Consider the following 21,786-nt stretch of genomic DNA (forward strand, 5'->3'; position numbering starts at 1 on the left):
AAGTATAGTGTTATGATCAGACAAACCTATGGGCGAGGTAATTTGCACATTTCCATAGAAGTCACTAATGTTAGTAATAATCTTATCCAACACGTTCGTTCCTCGAGTTGGTTTATCAACCACTTGATGATAGTGCTTATCAGACAGGAAAGGAGCTATATTATAAGCTGATTAAAATTTCCAAATAAAACACAACCAGCATCACAATACTTTGTTGATAAGTGAAGAGTAAACATGATGTGCTCTGTAAATTGCACATCTATCAGGTTGTCTGAGTTTTAGAAGTAGATAACTGCACAGAGGATAGATGAAATCGATCTTGGCAGGTGCGTGGGATGCAGTTTGATCAACGTAACTTCCAAGTTTGGAGGAGCCGTTACTTCATTGGGTGGAGATGGATTAATGTGATATTTTATGTAAACTCCCACATCCTCCAATTTGGTTAACTCTGCATTTGCCAAATATTGCTTAGCCCAGTATAGTAACGAGTTCCAGGGCATGTCATGTTTGAACCATATCATTATTTTTAGTTTGTCTCCGACAAAGTTGAGAAGAGTTGTTAAAGCCATAACAATGTCCTTCAGTCAGTTGGTCTGTCAGTCAGTCAGTCAGTCAGTCAGTCAGTCAGTCAGTCCTTTCATTCCATCAGTCAATGGTCCATTAACATTTTTCGTTTTTTCCCCTACTCCTCTGAGACGGCTTAACGTATCATTTTGAAACTCGGCATGATTTTTCATGACATCGACGTGCAAAAACTAATGGAGACATTTCGTTTCATTTCCATCCAAGTGGTAAGATAAATTAGCCAATTAACTCAAAATGTAATCTGTGTTTGTATGTCCATCACATATCATGAGATTCCGTCATCGATGTTTTCTCATTACTTAATTTTAACCTCTTAATCCTATTAATTTAAACTCTTAATTTAATTTGATCCTAATCATTAATTAACTTAACCTCTTCATTAAATTTTAACCTCCTAATGTCAGTAATGCCCTCTTGCTTTGAAGAACAGGAAAGAAAGGGGGAGGAAAGGACAAGGAGTTAGGTTGGGAGGCAGAGAGGGGACAGTCCTTTTCCTCCTTTTTCATCACTTTTAGTCCTTTTACTCTTCTTGTCCTTTTAAGACCCTTTCAACACTTTGGACTCCTTTAGACTCCTTACGACCCCAAAGACCCTCTTTATTACCTAATGCAGCCTGACTACGACCGCCCTCCATCGAGAAACGAGCATCTGTCACACATGGGACTATTCATATACTGTATTACCCTGTAGCTATAACTTTCATAAATCTGGTGAGTTGAATTGCTAATATTCGACATCGTTGCAAACTCACTGTGTCTGCGGTTGTCGTAAATGAATTGCCGTTTTGTCTATTTAGAGTTACCCTGTGTTGTTTCATCCATGAATTCGCAATCTGAGCCCAAGACTGGGCAATAGGTCCTATCAACTCCAAACCAGTGAGCTGACTTCAAATTACTAGCAAAGTCATGGAAGACATAATTTCTGCTGATGTCGACCTTCCTGTTTTCAAGCAGGCTGATTGATCTCTGACCTTGAGTTTGTATTCTGCACCAGTCATTCAATCGACACAATCTGTCATCTTTCTTTGCTTGCTACGCTCTCTGCCTGTGGCATACAAAGCTGCCTTCATTCCTTTATTTCTGACCACATCCACAAACTGAGCCAATATGTTACCATAAATGAAACCCTCTCTTCCCGACTTGCAGTGGAGGCTGGAGTTCCCCAAGGCAGTGCTTTGTCCTCAGTCTTGTTCCTCATCTATATTAATGGGTTGAGAGGGAAGATGCTCTGGAATATCCTGTCTTCCTTTTTCAGATCGACTCCACATTGTGTCATAAAGTGCCCTATCCCACTGCTAGGAATACTGCAGCTGTCTCACTGTCTGCTGATCCAGAATTGAATAGATGCTGTTCTGGTCAAACATGTTCTTTACTTCCTGGAAAATTTCAATGTCTCACCCTGTTCCTCTGGAAGGATCATCAAACGAACCCACCTATCTCCATAGTCAGCCACTGGAAAAGATTATAGCTTCTTAGGCTTCACAATCACCTGTGACTTCTCCTTGCCAACCACATAGCAAAGCTGGTCGACAAAGCTAGTCGCAGATCGGGCAGCCTCCATCAATCCAAGTCTTTCCTTGGAAAATCAGCGGAGTTTTAGCCATAGCTCAATGGAATATTGCTCTCCCCTATGAGCTGGCACCCCAGCATCACATCTGTCTCCTGGATTCTGTGAAATCTAAAAATCTTAACATTATTGGACCCTCCTGTGACAAGGCCAATGTATTTCTGTTCATTTTGCAATGGAGGAAGATCAGAGGCCTTTCTGTTTGTTTTTAATCACCTCTTCTCCAATATTGCTCCCTCTTCTCTGAGTCCCTACCCTACCCAGCTACTCAAGAATGCATGTATTTTTTCCTGTAACTCCCTTCTGATTAAACTTCCAAAATCAAGGCTGACACCTCAACTCCTTTGTTCCTCACTTCTCCCGTCTCTGGAACCACCTTCTAAAGGCCGTTCTTTCCAGGGCTTCAAACAGGCAGTGCGCCACAATCTCATGTCATCCCCCATTTTGATGCATGGTCTTTACTACTCCCATTCATGCTTCCAAATGTAATCATCTTGCTGGTTTGGCTAGTTATTACCCTTCTCTTTTCTCCTTTTCTGTTTGTTTTATTCTCTCGTTAGTTGTGCCCAATTACTACCTCCTCTGGCCCTGCTACCTTTTCTGTTTTTTTTTCTTTCTTTCTTTCTGGCCCCTGCTTCCTCCTCTGTCAATTTAACCTTGCTCTTCCACAAGCCTGACTCTTGTAGAGATTAAGAAAACACAAAAAGGTATAACATTGTAATGGTTTTTGATCCTTGGGGGTAAAGATAGATACTCTCATCGCTTAAACCTAGTTATTTCAGAGTATATTGCCAAGTTAAGTGTCTGATGGTCATGTGAGCAAATATGCATTGTGAGTGTATAGATAGATCTCCGATATGTGTTCTTTTCTGCTTCTACACTGTGGTACACATCCATTTCATACACAGTGCACACAACACGCTCAGCAGTCATCTACTCCCTGCCTTCAGCGCAGCAGTCATCTATTCCCTGCCTTCAGCACAGCAGTCATCTACTCCCTGCCTTCAGCGCAGCAGTCATCTACTCCCTGCCTTCAGCGCAGCAGTCATCTACTCACTGCCTTCAGCACAGCAGTCATCTACTCCCTGCCTTCAATGCAGCAGTCATCTATTCCCTGCCTTCAGCACAGCAGTCATCTACTCACTGCCTTCAATGCAGCAGTCATCTACTCCCTGCCTTCAGCATAACAGCACTGCCCTCCATTTCAAACCTCTTTGGTAAGCTCCCAAAACTGCCTCAAACCAGCTGATGGGAACCATGTCAAGAGCTGTGTGCCAGGTGGCCCAATCAATCATTGTTGGGATTACAGGGCGCCAAAATATTTTCCAGCGTCGTACCACACCCAACCCATGGGTAACCAATCCCACATTTTAGTGGGCAGAAGGTGGCAAAGGTGTCAATCACGGGCAGAGGTGAGGTACCCTCTGGGCTGGTAAGCCAACAATGACAGCAGGGGCAGTGGGGGAGGCAAGTGAGGAATAAAAGAGAGACACCTGAGTCAGGCAGTTGAGTTTTGCTTTCAGTTCAGTTCAGTTCTGCAATCTTGCTCAGAGTTATTGCTTCTTCATTTTGGAGTTGAGCAGTCTGGGCTCCCGTCCGCCCGGCTTCTTCTGTTCCTTCACTCTGTTGCCTTGCTTCTCTCACTTTCACTTCTGCTTTCGTTCTTTATCTATCAATTTCACTTTATCCTTCATTCTCTGTCTCTTTTGCTTCACCTTCCTCACTCACCTTTCACCTTCTGCCCTTTCACATCTTTGCTCCACCTGAGTTAGCTGGCTTCATCACCAGACCCTTTCACTGCGTCATCACCCAGGCGTTCCCTCCAAAATCCATGCCAAGGTCATGCCGTGAGAGTGACCTCACTGGGCCCATGGAGAGGACTGATACAGTGACCACGTGGAGAGTGGGGCCAGAGTGGAACATGGGGGGGGGGGGGGTATTCCAAAGCAGTGGGAGGTTGGAGCCAGAACTTTCAGGTGGCACTAACTCAGCCGAGTTAGCACAATGTGTGCAGGGGCTTGTCTTTTCCCCAATCTTCCTCTTTCTTTCCTTATCTCGCATCTCCATCTTCCCCATAACCCATCTCTCTTCAGATCGGATGCATGTTTGGCACCATGTAACTTAGAGTGCTAAGTGACAGAATAAGGATCTGATGGCACGGGTGTTGCTTAGGGGATAAGGGGGAATTGTATACATGCCTGTAGATATATGACTGTAAGCTGCTTATGAATTTGCCTGTAAATACGTGTTGCTTCAGTAAAAACCCTGTTTGAAAAGAATTTGTGTCCTGACCTATCCTGCCCAGTTTGATGGTGATGTAAGGGAGCTGTTGATAGTTGACCAGCTTAATCGACTAAAAGATTGCAGATGCAGTTACGCAACATTGGTTCAGCTCGGCCAACTAATATGTTACGTGACTGCAGGCACAATACTCACTCATACTCAAGCTTCTCTCTATGGTAACACAACTCTTGGTGTGGGGTCCTGCAGGAAGTTCTGGGGCGACTGGCTATTGTGGTCTTTAAAGATGCGCCGTCCTCTTGGAGTTATCCGGGGGTGACAAATGTCACAGTATTATGTTCTGTAACAAACCTATATTCTGCCTCGACTTCTTCGATGGATATGCTCGAGCTGAGAAACAAGGTGCGGACTGATTTACTAGTTGTGCCATTCGGCAGCGTCATGGATATGAGGGGAGCAATCTGATGAGCCGGCATCCAATTTGGCTGAGGAACTGATCTTGTCATCATTCGGTGGGGTGCTATGACATATCTGGATGTCATACATGATACAACGATGAGATTATTATGCCTGCAGTTGTCCTTCTGGCCCAACAACAAGGTCCCTACTTCATCGTTGTATGGAAACGCCCATCCACCTGTTGTCACAGCTGCACCCCAGTACCACATCACTCAAATGAACTGGCCTGCATTATATCCGGACTTAAATCTCATTCAGCATGCTTAGGACAGTCTTGTTTGTGATCGCCAGGTTCACAAACAAGCTGTTTGCAATCTTTTGATGAACTAAATGTGGCACTGGTCAAATAATGGTGCAGCATCCCACAGCAACATCAAGAGATTCTAGACTATTTGATTTTTTGTCAATGACAAGATGTGGTTGACTTGGGGTCAGTGGTGGTCACATTATTGAAACCATTTCTACTTTTATGAACTTGTAGACTGAGGTCATTGCCTACTACTTGCACTCTAATTTCCCACAGCTTTCCTGTTTTTGCATAACAACTTCACTTTGGGTTCCACTAACATCATGTTTTATTTATGGAGCGTACAGATCAATGTACTGCCAGTGCTCTTCATCCTTAATATGAATACATATTTGAATGCACCACAAAAGCAATACAAGCCTTAAAACTCTTGGTGCTTAACTTTTATTGTGAGGATGATAATACTATCCCACTCATCTTTGTGAGGATATCCAAACATTTTCGATAATTCATAATCTTTATCGTAAGCCTAGTGTTGGCTTAGTGGTTAGGGTGGTGGCTTGGGATCCTCGGGTCCTGAGTTCAAGCCCCGTTGGCCGCTGAATTAAAAATACACCAGGAGGTTGACTCAGCCTGTCATCCTCCTGAGGTTGGCAAAATGAGCACCAGTGTACTGGTAAGGGGGACACTGCATCAGCGGCATAACCGCGTCCCAACCAATAATGCAACCAGCAACCACAGGCTGCACTCGATAGAGAGAGAGAGAGAGATAATCTTTATCAATGGCAGAAATATCCAAGTTACAGCAGCAATAATATTGAAAGATAATTGCAGTATACTTCTTACTAGATAGACTAATGCTGGGGAAAATGGAAAAAAGAAACTGATTTCAAAAAGTAAGAAGAACCACGTTTATCTACAGAGAAGCACATGTCCAAGACGGGATCTTCTAAACGCTGGCTTGAACAATGCCACCTATGAGTTGTTATCTTTTGGAGAGATTCCTCTCCTGCAGGTTTCATGCCAACTTTTTGAAGACATAAAGTGGGCACAGAGTTTGTGCCACTCAATCTGCTAAAGAGTGCTTTCTTTACACATTGTTTTATTCTTTAATATCTTCTTGTTGTATCTGCTTTGAGCAATGTCGTTTTTTTCATCACTGTGCATTGACCAAAACCTTATTTTGTTCTACCTAGCAATGATGAAGCCAGGTGAATCGATAAACGTCTCCATCGTGCTTTCCAATGACGGTACATACGATGACTTCATCATCGACGTAAAGGACCAGCTGAATCTGCTGACTACATATTCTCCACAAACCATCAGCCTCGATCAGGGTCACAACATAACCATAGTTTCGACATTTTCTGCACCTGCTGAATTTAACAACCACACATCCAGGTGATCCTTCAAAAAGATGGTGTTTAAAAATTCAGTGCAATGTCTTGTTGGTGGTTATTTTTATTTCATGCTTGAAGATTATGAGTGGTTTTATATAATCAATTCAATGCAGGTTACAGGTTGGCATGGACTTTTCTGAGTGGCCAAATTTGATATGGGTACCTGAATCAATGGCGGATCCAGGGGGTGGGGGGGGGGGGTTCGTTCACCGGGTGCACGTGAACCCCCCTCCCCTCTGCCATTACAATTATGTCACATGATCGTCATGTGAGATATCACTGGACAATCGGCAATCGCACATCTTTTGCTTTCATTCGGCAATTAATCTGAGCCGCGATACTTTTCTCCGCTGGTTCTGTATTAATCCCTGCGACTAAGTGATTAGTTATGGCTCCGAAGATAAAGACAACATTTTCGGCACAGCAAAGTGCAGTACAATCCTGAACTATTTCACCAGGTGATTCAAAGTTTCAGCGGCTACGTCGTCTATTATTATAATTAATGATCTGATAATCCTCTATGATGAGTTTAGGTGTAATGCTCGGGGTCATTTCGCCGCATTTTGTGCTTGTCCGTTCAATATTTTCATTGATTTGTATTGGAAACATTTTGTGTATTTACATTGTTGTTGTTGTTGTCAAGATCCGGCGCAAAGATTCCAAAATCTTCAGCTTTTCTTTCGAATCAGTTAGTGACAGGTCTGAGGCCTTTTCATCAAGTAGCTCGATAGTCCCAAATTTTCCTGTGGAGAAAGTAAATTTATGGTCGGACACTACTAGCTGTGGATAAATTCACCGGGTTTTCCTCGATGATTATTGACTTACATTATCGATGATTACATTGACTTGAATAAGGCTTGGTGGTATATTTCACAATATGAGAACATGTTAACCTGAAGTCAACCCCCCCCCCCCCACCTAAAAAGTTTCTGGATCCTCCCCCCCCCCCCCCCCCGTGAATGGGAATGAAGATGGCTTCCACGTCATGAGACAATCAGTAAAATATTATAAAAGGCAGCAACCATTTCATATATTTGAGAAAGTACATACATGTATATGTTTGAAATATTAAACACCAGGATCAGAAATGGGGGAAAAAGCAAAATGTCCATCAGATGTTATTTTTTAATTTGTTCATAATTCATAATTTCTTCATTTATAGCATGGAAGACAATTTTGTAACACAGATATCCAGGATCAAATCCATGCACCGAATCATCTTCAACAAAGGATAATCGTTTTTGGGTTTTTTTGTGCTCATTGACATCATGTCTCTCTTTCTTAGTTTGGTACGAGTTGTTGTAAAAACTCCACGACAAGGTACCAGTGAGACTTACAACTATCTCACATTTGCAGTCACGACCATCCCACAAAATGCTCTCGTAAGTAAATTTCTTTACTTTGCACCTCAAAGATTTTTTTCCTCTCTCTCTTATTTTCAACTATCTTGTCTTTTTACAAGATCAATTTTATCATAATACATGACTTTTACTTACTTCTGAAAGCAATGAGCACAAGCAAATCAGTTTTTAGTTATGCTTTCCATCTTTTGTTTCTCTCCACTGGTTTGTACATGTACTTTCATTCATGACTGTTATGATATAACATGCAAGGACAGCTAAAAGCCACAAAGGCAAAACAAAAAAAGGAAACCAGGGGGGGGGGAGGAGTTACACCTTATGATATCCTTGCTGTCATGTTCAGATTGTTGACACTGAACCACCGATTGTGAACTTTACTGGATCACCTGCCAACTGCACAAAGGAGTATCAGCATGGAGAAAACTGTTCAACATACCCTTGGGAGTTGCAGTTTAAGGCTCAAGATGAACAATCCAAGGCTAATCTGATTGTCACTGTCACTCACGGAAATCAAGTGGTTGTGGACACTTGGCAAGAAGGTGACGTCATGGTCGGCAAGTATAGGTGAGCATGTGATTTAATAAATTGTTGGTATTTTCTTTAACAGCTTCTTGTTTTTTAATCTTTAGCAAAACTTGCATCAGCTTAACTTCCTGTCTTTATCTTATTGATAGCTAAGTCATCTCTGTGTCTGAATTGCCTTTCACCTCTAGTATTTGTTTCTACTTTACCAAGTTTCTTTGTCTGTCAATTTAAAAGATGATGCTCACTGATATACTGCACTGTATTTTATTCTCGTTCTTTTTGAATGGCATATTTCTCAGGATAAGTTCAATGCATATAATGTCTCACCCATGATGCCAGTGGTGACCAATAACTAGCACTTCTGACCCCAATTGTTTGTAACAGGGTATACAAACTAGAAAGTTTCCTTACCAGTTCAGAATAAGGAAACTTTTTTTTTGTCCTGAGAATATTTTTTGCTCAGACGTTGATGCTGATCTGAATAGTAAGGACAGAAACGAATAGTAAGCAAGGCCATCATTGTTTACAACAATCTTTGTCACGTAATGAATCGTATTGTGATATAGGAAAATCTGCTTTTTGTAATTTAGAATGTCGACTCAAAATGACCATCATATAAACCCGGCCACTGATGTGTAAATGAGGTTTAGTGGTGCATAAACAAGGTCGCTGAAATATAAATGAGGTCGTCGATACATGAACAAGATGGCTGGTGCATAAACAATACCGATGTCACAAAAAAGGTGACTATGATGTGATCAACTTTGAAGGGAAATGGATACTAACACCATCCATACCAAGCCATTATCACAAACAATGCTGCTGCTATGTTATGGTTATGAGATATTGTTGCGGGGCCGGGTATCGGTGGTGAGCACGACCGCTAGAGGGAGCAGTAGAGTCGGCTCCACCGAACACACCGGAATTGAGGTCGTGCCTTCTGGATAAGTCCAAAAGGCACGGGTCCCTTACTGGACCATGAATCGCCAATAATTCGACCGCGTGGGGTAGGGTCAATTGCCAAACTTCGATATACCTAATTACCCACGCGGTTAAAGCTACCGGGGAATTCACACCCTCGACGGACCTCAAGCGGAATGAGCCGTTACCGATCCCGAACCGTGTGTAACCCGAGCGGAGGTTACCAAGGCCCATCGGACCGAATGAACAATTTACCTCGCTATCTCTTAATACACACCGTGCCAAGCCAATTAAAAACACAGTAACGAGCTGGAACATTTAACAAAAGGAATATTTATTTATAAGGGGGCAGGGGAGCACGCAAGAAGGCAGAGTTAACCGAATAAAAGTAATGCAATTTACACACACGGCACTTAAACGTTTCCACTTAAAAGACGGGCCCACACACAGACACACACACCCCCCAAAAGGAAATGGTGGCCGCGGCCTTTATTGATAGCCCCAGCTCGGAGGGAAGGTGAGCTGGAGGGAAGGTGAGCTGGAGGGAAGAGTCTGACTTGGACCTTCCCGCTTCGTGCGGTTCTCGCGGGTTCGAGTCCCGCCGGGCCAGATCGTCAACAGGATGCCGCTCCAAGCACCAGGTACGGAGGGTAGCGTCAGGCGCTGGCACGCTCCACTGGCAAAACAGGCAAAGAGGCAGGCAAAGCAAGTCAGCTAGGCAGGCAGGCAAGCGATTCTCCTCCAGCTCGCAGGCAGGCGATTCACGGCGGGAAGACTCTCACCGGGTCGCCCCCGCACAGTTATCCCTTTTTTCTTGACAGGTGGGAGGGATCCATCTCGTGTCATTCCCCTGCTCATTGGACAGGCGTAACGGGCGATCCCCCGGCCGTCCGAGATTGGTCGGGGGGGGGGGAGGTGCTCATGTCTCCACCCCTCGATCAGGAGGCCGATCAGCAATATGTTGCGTTGGCTCCCCATTGGCCAAGAGGCGGCCGACGTGCTCGCACCCCTCCGATTGGCTGAGAGGGGCGCCATGCCCGTATTTGGAGCGAAATCCAAGACGCCAACGTCCAAAGAAACCCCGCCTAGCACATTGGACTCCGCCCACGGCTGTGCTTGACATGCATGCGCGTGGGAAAGGCCGATGGTGAAGAAGCGAAGATGGGCATTGTTGTTGTTGAAGTTTAAAATGTAAAAATCCTAACTATAAAATAATTCACAGCACACGTACAGTTAAACACCCATTAAACATAGGACGGGACCCTAACTAGAAACACATACATACCGATATAGCTGATCTATAGGACCTGGCTGTTGTGTGTAGTAAGCTTCCAAATTCGCAACAATATAAGTGTAACTTTTGTTCTTCAATATTTTGCAGCACACCAATATTTTTACTTGTTCTGAATTCAAACACCATACATGTTCGGTCAACCCAACAAATTGTTTGTATTTTATGCAGAATACAGCAAGGTTGGGTAAGAGTCCACTGTATAGAAAGGAGGGGTAATGTTCCACTTCCGTTTCTGATTACCTGGCCATGGTCACATCTCTTTGCCCTCCAAGTTATCTGCTTCCAAAAAGATAATAATTTGTTCTGGATTGGTTTGTGCTGCTGTAGATTTTATGTTCTCTATTTGTGTTGATTGTTCATCATACTGAGTGCTCACTCCTGTTTGTTCTTTCATGCTCATTCTATTTACTTTGATCCTTCTTCACACACTCGGATAATTTTTGGGCTTACCCATCCCCCCCCCCCACCTATTTCTCCATGCCCATGATGTCTCTACAATTAATCTCCGACCTATTATCCACCACCCTCACTTTAATTCCTTTCTTATACCTTCTTTTTTTTAAATAAATAAAATGACAAAAAAAATCTTCTTTTCTTCTTCTTCATATTCTTCTTCTTCTTCCCTCTCCCCATCAAATTAAACCTCTTTAAACAGCAATTTTAGAATGTTCCGTTTTGCAAAATACTTCTTTCCAAACGCATTCCTCAAAGTCCACTTCCCTTTTCACCCCCCCCCCCATGCCCTCTCCATCTCTGCATGACTCGTAAACTCGTGCTTCATGCACCATCATGTTCATATCATTGCCATCCCAGTCCTGATGTCTGTCCTCATCTCTCCCCCCTTGGAATCCTTAAATCCAACCCTTTTTGTATTGTGTGGGGGCTACGATGGGAAACTCCTTGACAATGACATTCCCCCACGTCATCTTCACACCTGCATTTCCCTACACCCGTTCCAGGCTCCCCCACCCAAATCCCTGCTTGGCCGACCCCAATAATGTGTCTGCGCCCCACCTCCTTGCTTCTTTCACTCCCCACCCCTCCTTGCTTCTTTCCCTGTGTCCGAGCCCCTCTCTTCTCCCCCTGTGTTCCACCCCATTTTTGCTTTTCCAAAGTCATGCACTTTGGAAATCATGTTTGTGGAATTCTCAGTCGATTTGTAATATGACATCATAATTGATAAAGACATTGGCATTTTTTCAACTTCTTCCAGTGCAATGGACATCATCTGTTTTACAGAATCCTTCCTTCCACAGGATGTCCCTGACTCCTTAGTGTCTCTCCCTGGCTATTTCCTCCTCCAATTTGATAGGCCTGAACTACACCCTTGTGGCTGAGTGGCCTTTTACATCATTAGCTCAATTTCTCACTGCCCGTGGACTAATCTTACACCTCCCAACCCCCATGAGTACCTTTGGCTGTGACTTCCCCTCTGATCCCATCTCTTGTTTGTTTGTGTGTTGTACCATCATCCAAACAGTGTCAACTCCATCTACATCGCCCTCTCAGACAACATGGTCTGACTGGTAACCACTCTTCCTCATATGTGGTGATTTCAATTATCACTATGCAAATTGGCTGTGTCTTGCTACGTCTCTCACCAACCATTGCACTTCAGCAAAGGACTTCTTTGACTCCATGAGACTGACTTGATCTGTGAACTTTCCATTAGCCAGCATCACCACATTAACTATAACATTGCAAAAACTGATCCCTTTAACAACAGACCCATTAGATGACTTCGAATCGCCAACAAGGTCATGGAATCTATCATCACATTTGATATGAAATCCTTCCTTTTCTCCAAAGGCCTCACCTCAGTTTTCCAATTTGGATTCAGACCAGGTCACTCTACCTTGCGCATGCTGCTGCTGTCTCCCATCAACGGATAGAGACACTCAATATCAGACATGAGATCAATGCCGTCTGCCCAGACATATAATATCTCGTGCTTATGATGCAGTCTGGCATCCTGCCTTACTTTCCAAACTGTCTGCCGATGGCATCCAAGGCCAACTCCACACATGGCTTACTGACTGCCTCTACTCTTGCAGCCAACTTGTGGCTCTCAATGGAATCCTTCATCTCCTCTCCCTGTCAAGGCTGGAGTGTCCCAAGGCAGTGTTCTGGGCCCAGTCCTATTCAAAATCTGCATCAACAATCTCTATGACTCTCTGGAAAATCCCCTTTATCGATTTGCTGATAACTCCACGCTGTACCATAATATCCTTCATTCTTCAGGTAGGCAGGCAGTAGCCTCACCCCTCTCTTCAGAACTTGAAAAAAGTCACAAGCTGGTCAAACACTTGGAATATGTATTTTACTCCAGACAAATCCCTCTCCCTCTCCCTCTCCCTCTCTGAAAAGATTGTCTGGCAAACCCTCCAATCTACTTTCTTATAATCATTCTCTTGAGGAAGTTCAGCCACTCAAAATCCTGAGTCTCACTGTCAGCCACGATCTTTCTTGGACAAACCCCATTTCAAAGTTTGTCTCCAAAGCCAGTTGTCGATTGGGCATCCTCCATCATACAAAGTCCTTCCTTGGCACACCTGAACTCCTATCCACCGACAAGGCCTTAAACTGCAGCTTGATAGAGTACTGCTCTCCTCTCTTGCCTGGCTCCCCTGCCTCACACTTTACTCAGCTTGATGCCATGGAAACCAAAAACTTGAAGACTTTTGAATCTCCAGCGATTAAACTGAGTCAATGGGCCTCTCACTTTTCCATCACAGAAAGGTTGTGGTCTCTCTGTCTTCTCTTGCCTCCTTTCTGGTCTTACACCCTCTGCTTTTTCTGTGCTTTGTTCCCTTTAGGTTTCTGCAAGGTGCAGTCCACCGTTGATTCAGTTTGGCTATTGCTTTTCTCTCTCAACTCTCTGGTGAAACTCTCAAAATCCAGAATCACTGCTCATCCCCATTCATTTGTTCCTCATTTTCCCCACCTGTGGAACGAACTTCCACATTCTCTTCAATCTCCCTCTTCTTTTTCTTTTTTGTTTTTTTTTTTGTAAACATTGTCGAGACTCGTATAAGAGCTAAAAATTCTTCCCTCCAGGTCTTGAAGACAACTGTTCACCACCCATTGTCTTTTATACTCCTATTAACCCCTTCCTTCCGAAGAGTTTAATTTTGTTCCCATCTTGTCCACCCTGTACGTCCTCCCCTTCCTCTGCACACCCATTATTTGTCCAACCCTCCCTCTATGTTGTCCTTCAACCGTACTGTTGGTGTCCCACCCACCTCTATCTACTGTTCCTTTTGTTCTGTTGCATCCTGATTCGTTCAGTGTTCTTGCTCTTCCACAAACCTTGACTTTGTATACAAAAAGGGGTGGAAGGACAAGTTCAGTCTGGAGGCAGGATGGAATGACAGGTGCTGTCTACTGTCCCTTCGTGTGGTTGTTCTGTTGTTCTGCTCCTCCGTTTTCCTCTGTAACGGTTACCTGCCACCGATCCTCCATGCCAGGCCATCATTGGGTGCATCTGGGTTCACCTGGTTTGGTGAACAGCGAGGTGGTGCCATTTTTATCAACCGGCTCACGTCTTGTGGCATTCACCCTAAGTTGCACCAGTACAAACCTCGGAACTGTGTGTATCGCCCTCATTCCTCTCAGACGTGGACTGGCTTTGCATTTTGAGATGTTTTCTAGTTGTACTTGTGTCGAGGTAAATGCTTCCACATTATCTTTGAAATGAGAAATATTTGTGATGAAATTTAGTCCAAGCATATTATTTACAATCAAGCCTGGGGGGGTCACATCGTGTCCTGCATGCACCCTTTGTTTTGAGATGTCAGTGATGAGGGCTTCCTCAATCAGGAAATTTAATCCAATAAATGATCATAATCATAATAATAATAATGACAATTTACATCATATTTATTACAGCTCTTCATGCTGCTTTCCTTATGTGGAACTAAAGATATATGATATGTATGGAAATACACAAGATATCTCACTGGACAACTCCAAAGAGCGAACTCCAACTTTACACCCGGTGAGATTTACAGATTGTTTTCCAAATTCAAAAGAGATTTTCCTCCAGAAAAAGAAAAAAACTTATTTAATACGTTTTGTCATAAAGGGTTTGTTGATTTTTAAATGTACATAAAAGAATATTTAAGTAACACCAACAAGCAAATCAAATTATCAAGATCCACAAATGTACAGAGTGGCCTGAAAGGCCCCTCTCCAGTAAAGCATTCCTTCTTAAACTCTTTTAATGCACAGGTTTTATTGTGCAGTACAGACAACAATTAATCAGTCATTGTACAACAAGCCAACATTGTTTCCAAATTAAAAAAAAAACACCACTATACATCAAAACATGACAAAACTGAACATATGCATTGCAGACTACAAACCAAAGTACAGTGCCTTTAGAAAGTCTACACCCTCTTTCAAAATTTTCACCTTTTGTTGCCTTATAACCTGGAATTAAATTGCATTAAATCAGACTTTTTCCACCTTTATTTTCCCTCCATTACAGGTGAGAGATGTGGGTGGATCTTTCTTTTTTTATATATATTGACTGCTTTTGATGTTTGCACGTGGTACATGCTTGAGAGCGTCATTGGTATGCATTGCTGTCTACGCTATCGCTGATGATTCACCAATAAGCGATGAAACCGGTCCGGTAGCTGAGGGGGGTGTATAGCATTGGGATTCTCATGTGTGCACTCTGTGTGAACGTCCTTATCGTTGTTGAGGAACTTGAGGAAGGGTTCGAAAGAGCATAGCGCTTACCTTGTGTAAGTCTTCTTGGGTTGCTTTATGCAGCTTCTTCAGCTAGAGGAGTGTGGGAGGGGTCAATTATTTATATAATCCGAGCCACCTGGGTTTAGTTGATTAGGTGAGAGCTGATTGGCTGGTCCCTCCATTCACAGGTGAGAGATGTGGGTGGGTCATATATATATATATATATATATATATATATATATATATATATATATATATATATATATATATATATATATATATATATATATATATTCATGAACCCTTCAATCCCAAAGCCTTTCCAAACTATGGGTCCACGCCATTTTAACCAAAGATCATCCAATCAGTCAGTGGAAGGGGGTTGGGAGGGGGGGTGGAGGAAGGAAGTTTTGATGAGTGCCTTCAGCTTAATTACTACCCAATTTAATGGCCATCCAGTTCATCAACAGAGAGAGAAAAAGAAAAAGAGGCAATGAAGCTTCATTTGCTCTTGTGAATTGGATTATGTCATCATCAATTTGATTATGTCATCAATTTGTCAGGTCAGGTCAGATTTGTCTGTGACTTGCAACAGGTACCATGTAAACCTGCACTAACCTGTTCCATGGTCTCATACTAAGTGGTCACTAAACAGTCTCCCCCATGTGGGAGCAATTTCTGGCCACCTTAAGACAGAAAAACTTTAGTTCAATACAAGCTGTTTATTCAGTAAAATAAAAGACACTCCTGTATAGAGGAGGAAGGCCCCAGACTGCAACATCGTTGCAAGCTGAAGACTTAATTTTACAAAGAATATTGAGTGTATATATACAGTTTTACCAGGGTGTGTCTGGATAACAGATGGAACTTTGTGAACTTTGAAATTGCAACATAGAAGGATAATTGGTCTGTTTTGGAGCTTGCTTATAGCACAGGAAAGGGTGTAGGGGGGGGACATGTTGCTGATTCAGATGGTCATCAGATCGATAAGGTTTTGCAAGGTTGTTTACGACTTCAGAGGAATGTGTGTATTCTGCCCTCTCCTAGTTTTCTCAGCATATATTAATTAAATTCTTTCTCAGAACACTAAACTAAGTTAATTTGCATTTTTGCGTTATTATAAATTCAATTAATAATCCAACTTCCACACCCACCAAGTTTCTTGGTGAGGAGGGTGTATGATATGGACACCCAGCAGGATGAAGAACAAAGCATGGGGTAACCTTCCTGGGTCAGATTTCGGTAGTGTGTGTCAGGGTGGTGCTGAGGTGTCGTTCACCAGACGCTGGTCTCCTTGGGTTAACCTGAGGATGTCCCTTCGGGTGGGTGCCTGGAATGTCCTATCCCTAAGAGAGGATGATCACCTGTCTCTGTTAACATCTGAGCTCAAGCGTTTGGACATCGGTATTGCAGCACTCTCTGAAGTTCGGAGACCAGATTGCGGCAAGATCATGGCGCGTGGTTACACCTACTATTGGTCTGGTCGCTCTGATGGTTAACATGCCCAAGGAGTTGCTGCAGATGTGTCCAATAAGCTGACTCCAATGATAATTGAGGTAACACCGGTCAACGAGCGTTTTATGAGACTCAGGATTCGTGACTCCTTGGGTGTCGTTTCTTTAGTCTTTGTATATGCTCCGATTGAAGCGAGTGATCTCACCGTGAAGGACGCATTCTATGCCACGCTTGAGTCTGTGGTTGGTCAGTGCCTCTAATGAGATACTCTTCTAGTCTTGAGGGATTTCAATGCATCAACTGGAACGATAGGGATGGTTATGAGACATGTGTTGGTCCCCATGGGTCTGGAACTGTGAACCAGAATAGCACTAAGCTCTTTGACTTTTCAAGAAGTCATGGACTTTGCGTGGCTGGTTCATGGTTTCAGCACCCACAAGCTCCTCACTGGACTTGGGATTCCAACGCTGGCAGTGTGGCAAAGAAGATTGACCATGTCCTTATTGATGATCGCTGGAGGTTGATCCAGAACTGCTTGGTCTACTGGCTGAATGGCAGAGCTGAGCTGCTCTGGGAGCTGAGGCATAAAACTGTACGTGCACTAAAGGTGGACAAGGAGGCCTCTGTGCGAGGAATCTGTGAGGGGGTAGAGCATCACCTGCAGTCAAGTGATTCTCATCCTGCTTTCAGGGGAATTCACGCTTTGCGTTCCTCCAAGCCCATCCCTCGGTGCACTGCAGTTAGAGCAGAGGGTGGTGGGCTCTTGACAGACGAGTCTGAAGTGGAGGCCCGCTGAGCCGGTTACTTTGAGCGGCTGTACCAGGCTGATCCACCAGCTGTCGAGTTGGATGTCAGAGGTGTTGCTATCCCAATTGCTGACCCTCCAGTCAACTGTGGTTAACCTTCATTTGTAGAAACACAGGCTGCGATGAACCAGGTGAAACAGGGTAAAGCTCCTGGGATCTCTGGCATCCATGCTGAACTTCTCAAGGCTGTTGGAAATGCTGTACTCATGTTGTTGCATGCAGTTTTGTGCTTTGCCTGGAACACAGGTGTCATCCCAACTGACTGGAAAAGGGGCCTTGTTGTTCCTCTCTGGAAAGGGAAGGGTGATCGCCAGAGCTGCAAAACTTCCGAGGGGTGACGCTGCTCTCAGTGCTGGGCAAGGTCTTTGCTTGGATAATTCTTGATAGGGTTCGCCACCATCTGCTTGAGCACCAGCGTCCAGAGCAGTCAGGCTTTACACCAAAGAGGTCAACGATTGACCGTATCCTTGCTCTTCGGGTCCTCACCAAATGCAGATGAGAGTTTCGGCAGGGGCTGCTTGCAACCTATGTTGATCTCTGTAAAGCGTTTGATTCAGAGAATCGGGATGCCCTCTGGAGGATTCCTGGTCTTTGTGGGGTGCCACCAAATCTGATAAATCTGATGTCTGAACTCTACTCTGGTAATGAGAGTGCTGTGAAATGTGGTGGTACCATCTCTGACTTATTTCCAGTTGTTACTGGAGTTTGTCAGGGGTGTGTACTGGCCCCCACATTTTTCAGAACTTGTATGGACTGGATTCTGAGGAGGATGTTGGAGAGATCAAGCCACGGTGCATCATTTGGAAATATCAATATCTCTGACCTTGATTTCACAGATGATGCAGTCATCATTGCGGAGACTCTAGCCCGCAAGGTGCTGAATTAGGAGTTGGAGCCGCTGGAATTTCGGGTTTCCTGGGTTAAAACGAAGATGCAGATTTTCCATGACATCTTGGATGCTGCTGTCCTGTCTGTACCTGTTTGTGGTGAGGATGTTTTGGTCACAAAGAGATTCACTTATCTTGGCAGTGATATCCATGTCTTTGCTGGCTGTGAGCCAGAGGTCAACAGACGTTTGGGTCAGGCCTGGGGAGTTACGGATTCACTGGATCATGGGGTGTTGCACTGCCGGTAACTGTGCGGGAGGACGAAGGTCTGAGTCTTCAGGTCTTTGGTGCTTCCAGTCTTGCTCTATGGATGTAAGACTTGGACTCTGACCAGGGATCTGAGACGGAGACTTAATTCCTTTGGTACAAGGTCTCTTCGGAGAATCCTTGGCTATCACTGGTCGGACTTTGTGTCCAACGAGCGGATGCTGAGAAAGACTGAAATGAGATTTGTTTCCCGCATAGACCGTGAGCGTCAGCTGCGGCTGCATGGACATGTGGCTCGTTTTCCTGACGCTGATCCTGCTCACCAGATTCTCTCAGCGAGGGAGTCTCGTGAGTGGAGGAGGCCAATGGGCCGACCACGTGCCTCGTTGTTGCAGCAGGTTGATCAGCATCTCAAGGAGATGGGGATGGGCCAGGCATCTGCCTGGGGGATGGCCAGACAGAGGCCCCTGGAGTACCGGCGGAAAGTGGACGCAGCGATGCACTGCTCCAGTGCATGCTCCCACACCTGACTTGACCTGAGTCTTTGTGCCTTCTCTTTTAAATTGTGTGGCTAACTGCAAATCATGATGAAACTCTTATTTTCAGTCATTGATTTTTATATTTTGTATCATAATTAACTCCTTTGTTTTTGTTGTTTTCTTGCAATGAATAATTTACATGTATTTGCCCTCCCAAATATCATACCACAGAAGGAAATCTCTGGACCGATGATTATTGCTGTAGGTGGCTCCGTGGTGGTTGCTTTTGTTCTCCTTGCATGCATCACAGGACTTGTCATGCGCTGCAGGAAAAGGAAATCACCACGTGTGACTTCACCACATATCAATGCTCATGACACACTGCTATAAAACCATTTCAACACCCTATTACAAGTCGACATAATCACATCATTTCTAGTACATTTTATTGCTGTCTTTTCCTCATCACCTCTTCTCTTCACACCACTTTATCAAACACACAATGGTTGACCATTTTTGAGCTCTTTGAATCAAACCGGCTGTTTATTTTTCTTCTATATTTACTAAAAAATTCATTCTTGGCTTTTCATTTTCTCACCTTTTTAAACTATGTTACCGAAGTACAAAGTGAGCAATTTTAATGTTAACAGAGGTAATTAAAATCATGTTCAATGGAAAAAAAAAAAAAAAAAAACGTTTTGATATTAGATATTTATATTATATATCGTAATATTTATATTAATACAGAATTATACATCATCCAAAAGATTCACAAGTCGATAGATGCACTTTCTGAGGGCTTAAGTAAAGTTTGTTAAATGAAATTAATTGTGGAAAAACTTTTCATTCGAAATTTCCTCAAAGATGTCTTATGAACACACACGCGCGCACACACACACACACACACACACACACACACACACACACACACACACACACACACACACACACACACACACACACACACACACACACACACACACACACACACACACACACACACACACACACACACGTGTGCAGCCTTGTAGCTGCTGGTTGCATCATTGGTTTGGGATGTGGCTATGCCACTGATGCGGTGCCCCTATTACCAGGATACTGGTGCTGATTTTGCCAACCTCAGAAGGATGACAGGCTGTCAACCCCACTTGGTGTTAATTCAGCAGCCGGCAGGGCTCAGTCAGGACCCTAGGATCCCAAGCCAGCCACCCTAACTGCTAAGCCAACACCAGGCTTGTATTGTAAATTCATGAAGCTTTAAGCTAAGCCACCATGCTGAAAATGAGGAAGAAGCACAAGTGGGATGGGGGAGGGATTAAAGGAGATGTGTTGAGTTTTATTAGTAAATCCTTTGCACCCTTTTCAGGAATGGTAAAGGTGTGTCCCAAACAACCACACCTAATGTATATTGACTCATTTTCTCACACTTACCGAGCTATCTTTATATTTGCATGAACAGAACTACCTATGCAAGGCTATTGCTGTGTGTGTGTGTGTGTGTGTGTGTGTGTGTGTGTGTGTGTGTGTGTGTGTGTGTGTGTGTGTGTGTGTGTGTGTGTGTGTGTGTGTGTGTGTGTGTGTGTGTGTGTGTGTGTGTGTGTGTGTGTGTGTGTGTGTGTGTGTGTGTTGCGTCTACATCAACTGTACGTATTTTCGCTTAAATAAAATAAAATTCTGCATCTGCTTGTCCGATCAGTGCGAAACTTTAAACATACAAGGGACTCCCCATGGAGAATATTTTATTGACAGCTCTAACATCATATGTCACATGGTATGGTGTGAAAGTGTGTACAAAAATGTTGCATCATGTTCCTGTGCCTCACTATTTTACTTATTTTTGCCATTGATGAGTGACAGCACCTTGTAGCTTGGTGACTTGTCATGTGATAATTTTCAAGGCTTGAAAGATGATGTAATGGTTGATTCTAACCTTTGTATATCTTGTCATAATTTCCTTGACTCCCTGTAAATATCTTTATGAGCCTTGTCATATTGTGGCTGCATTGGAAAATAAATGGGAAGTACAAAGGATTCTTCACGTACATAAAACAATCATTGGTCTATGTAAGGGAAGAGCTCAACTGGGCAAAATCATTGAACTTGAAGCATCGGCTGTAATGGAGTGCCAACTTGTCCAGCTATGGTTCTCAACTGGGTAGGAGATTCACATTTCAACAGGACAATGATCCGAAGCACAAAGCTAAAGCCACACTGGAGTAGCTGAATAAGAAGAAAATAAATGTTATTGAGTGGTCCAGTAAAACTCGTGACTTGAACCCAATTCCACATTTATGGTGAGACTTGAAGATTGCAGTCCATCGACGATCCCCATCGAACTTGGCAGAACTAGAGCAATTTTCACGTGAAGAAGGGGCAAAGATTTCACCATCTCATTGTACAAAGCTGGTAGAGACCTACCAAAAAGGACTCATGGCAGTCATTGCTGTACTGCTGAATGACATTGCTGTCATTCCACCAAGTACTGACCACCAGAGCTGAATACTTTTACAACCAGTGAATTTTGATTTGTACATGTTTGTTTTTTTTCAAATATTCCTGACATGTAACCTCCTTCAACTATGACAGTGTTTAGTTTGATCTCTTCAGTTATGAAGAAAAAAGTTAATTTGGAAAAATTGTTTCTACATCCTCACT

General features: G+C 43.6%; 2 protein-coding genes across 2 annotated transcripts in view; one reads left to right on the plus strand and one right to left on the minus strand.

The window, feature by feature from the left end:
* Positions 1-21,162, plus strand: part of LOC147013087 (von Willebrand factor A domain-containing protein 7-like) — a 107,362-nt gene extending 86,200 nt beyond the window's left edge. Inside the window, exons 14-18 of the mRNA XM_085854654.1 lie at positions 6,295-6,499; positions 7,784-7,880; positions 8,203-8,423; positions 14,488-14,596; positions 19,363-21,162. Coding sequence (XP_085710780.1) covers positions 6,295-6,499; positions 7,784-7,880; positions 8,203-8,423; positions 14,488-14,596; positions 19,363-19,521 — 791 coding nt within the window. The 3' untranslated portion in view covers positions 19,522-21,162. The remainder of the gene's footprint in view (positions 1-6,294; positions 6,500-7,783; positions 7,881-8,202; positions 8,424-14,487; positions 14,597-19,362) is intronic.
* Positions 1-21,786, minus strand: part of LOC147013088 (uncharacterized) — a 121,757-nt gene that overhangs the window by 75,999 nt on the left and 23,972 nt on the right. The window lies entirely within an intron of this gene.

Source organism: Eptatretus burgeri, chromosome 14, assembly GCF_056783735.1.
Source record: "Eptatretus burgeri isolate ZD-2024b chromosome 14, Ebu_testis_v1, whole genome shotgun sequence".
NCBI lineage: Eukaryota > Metazoa > Chordata > Myxini > Myxiniformes > Myxinidae > Eptatretus > Eptatretus burgeri.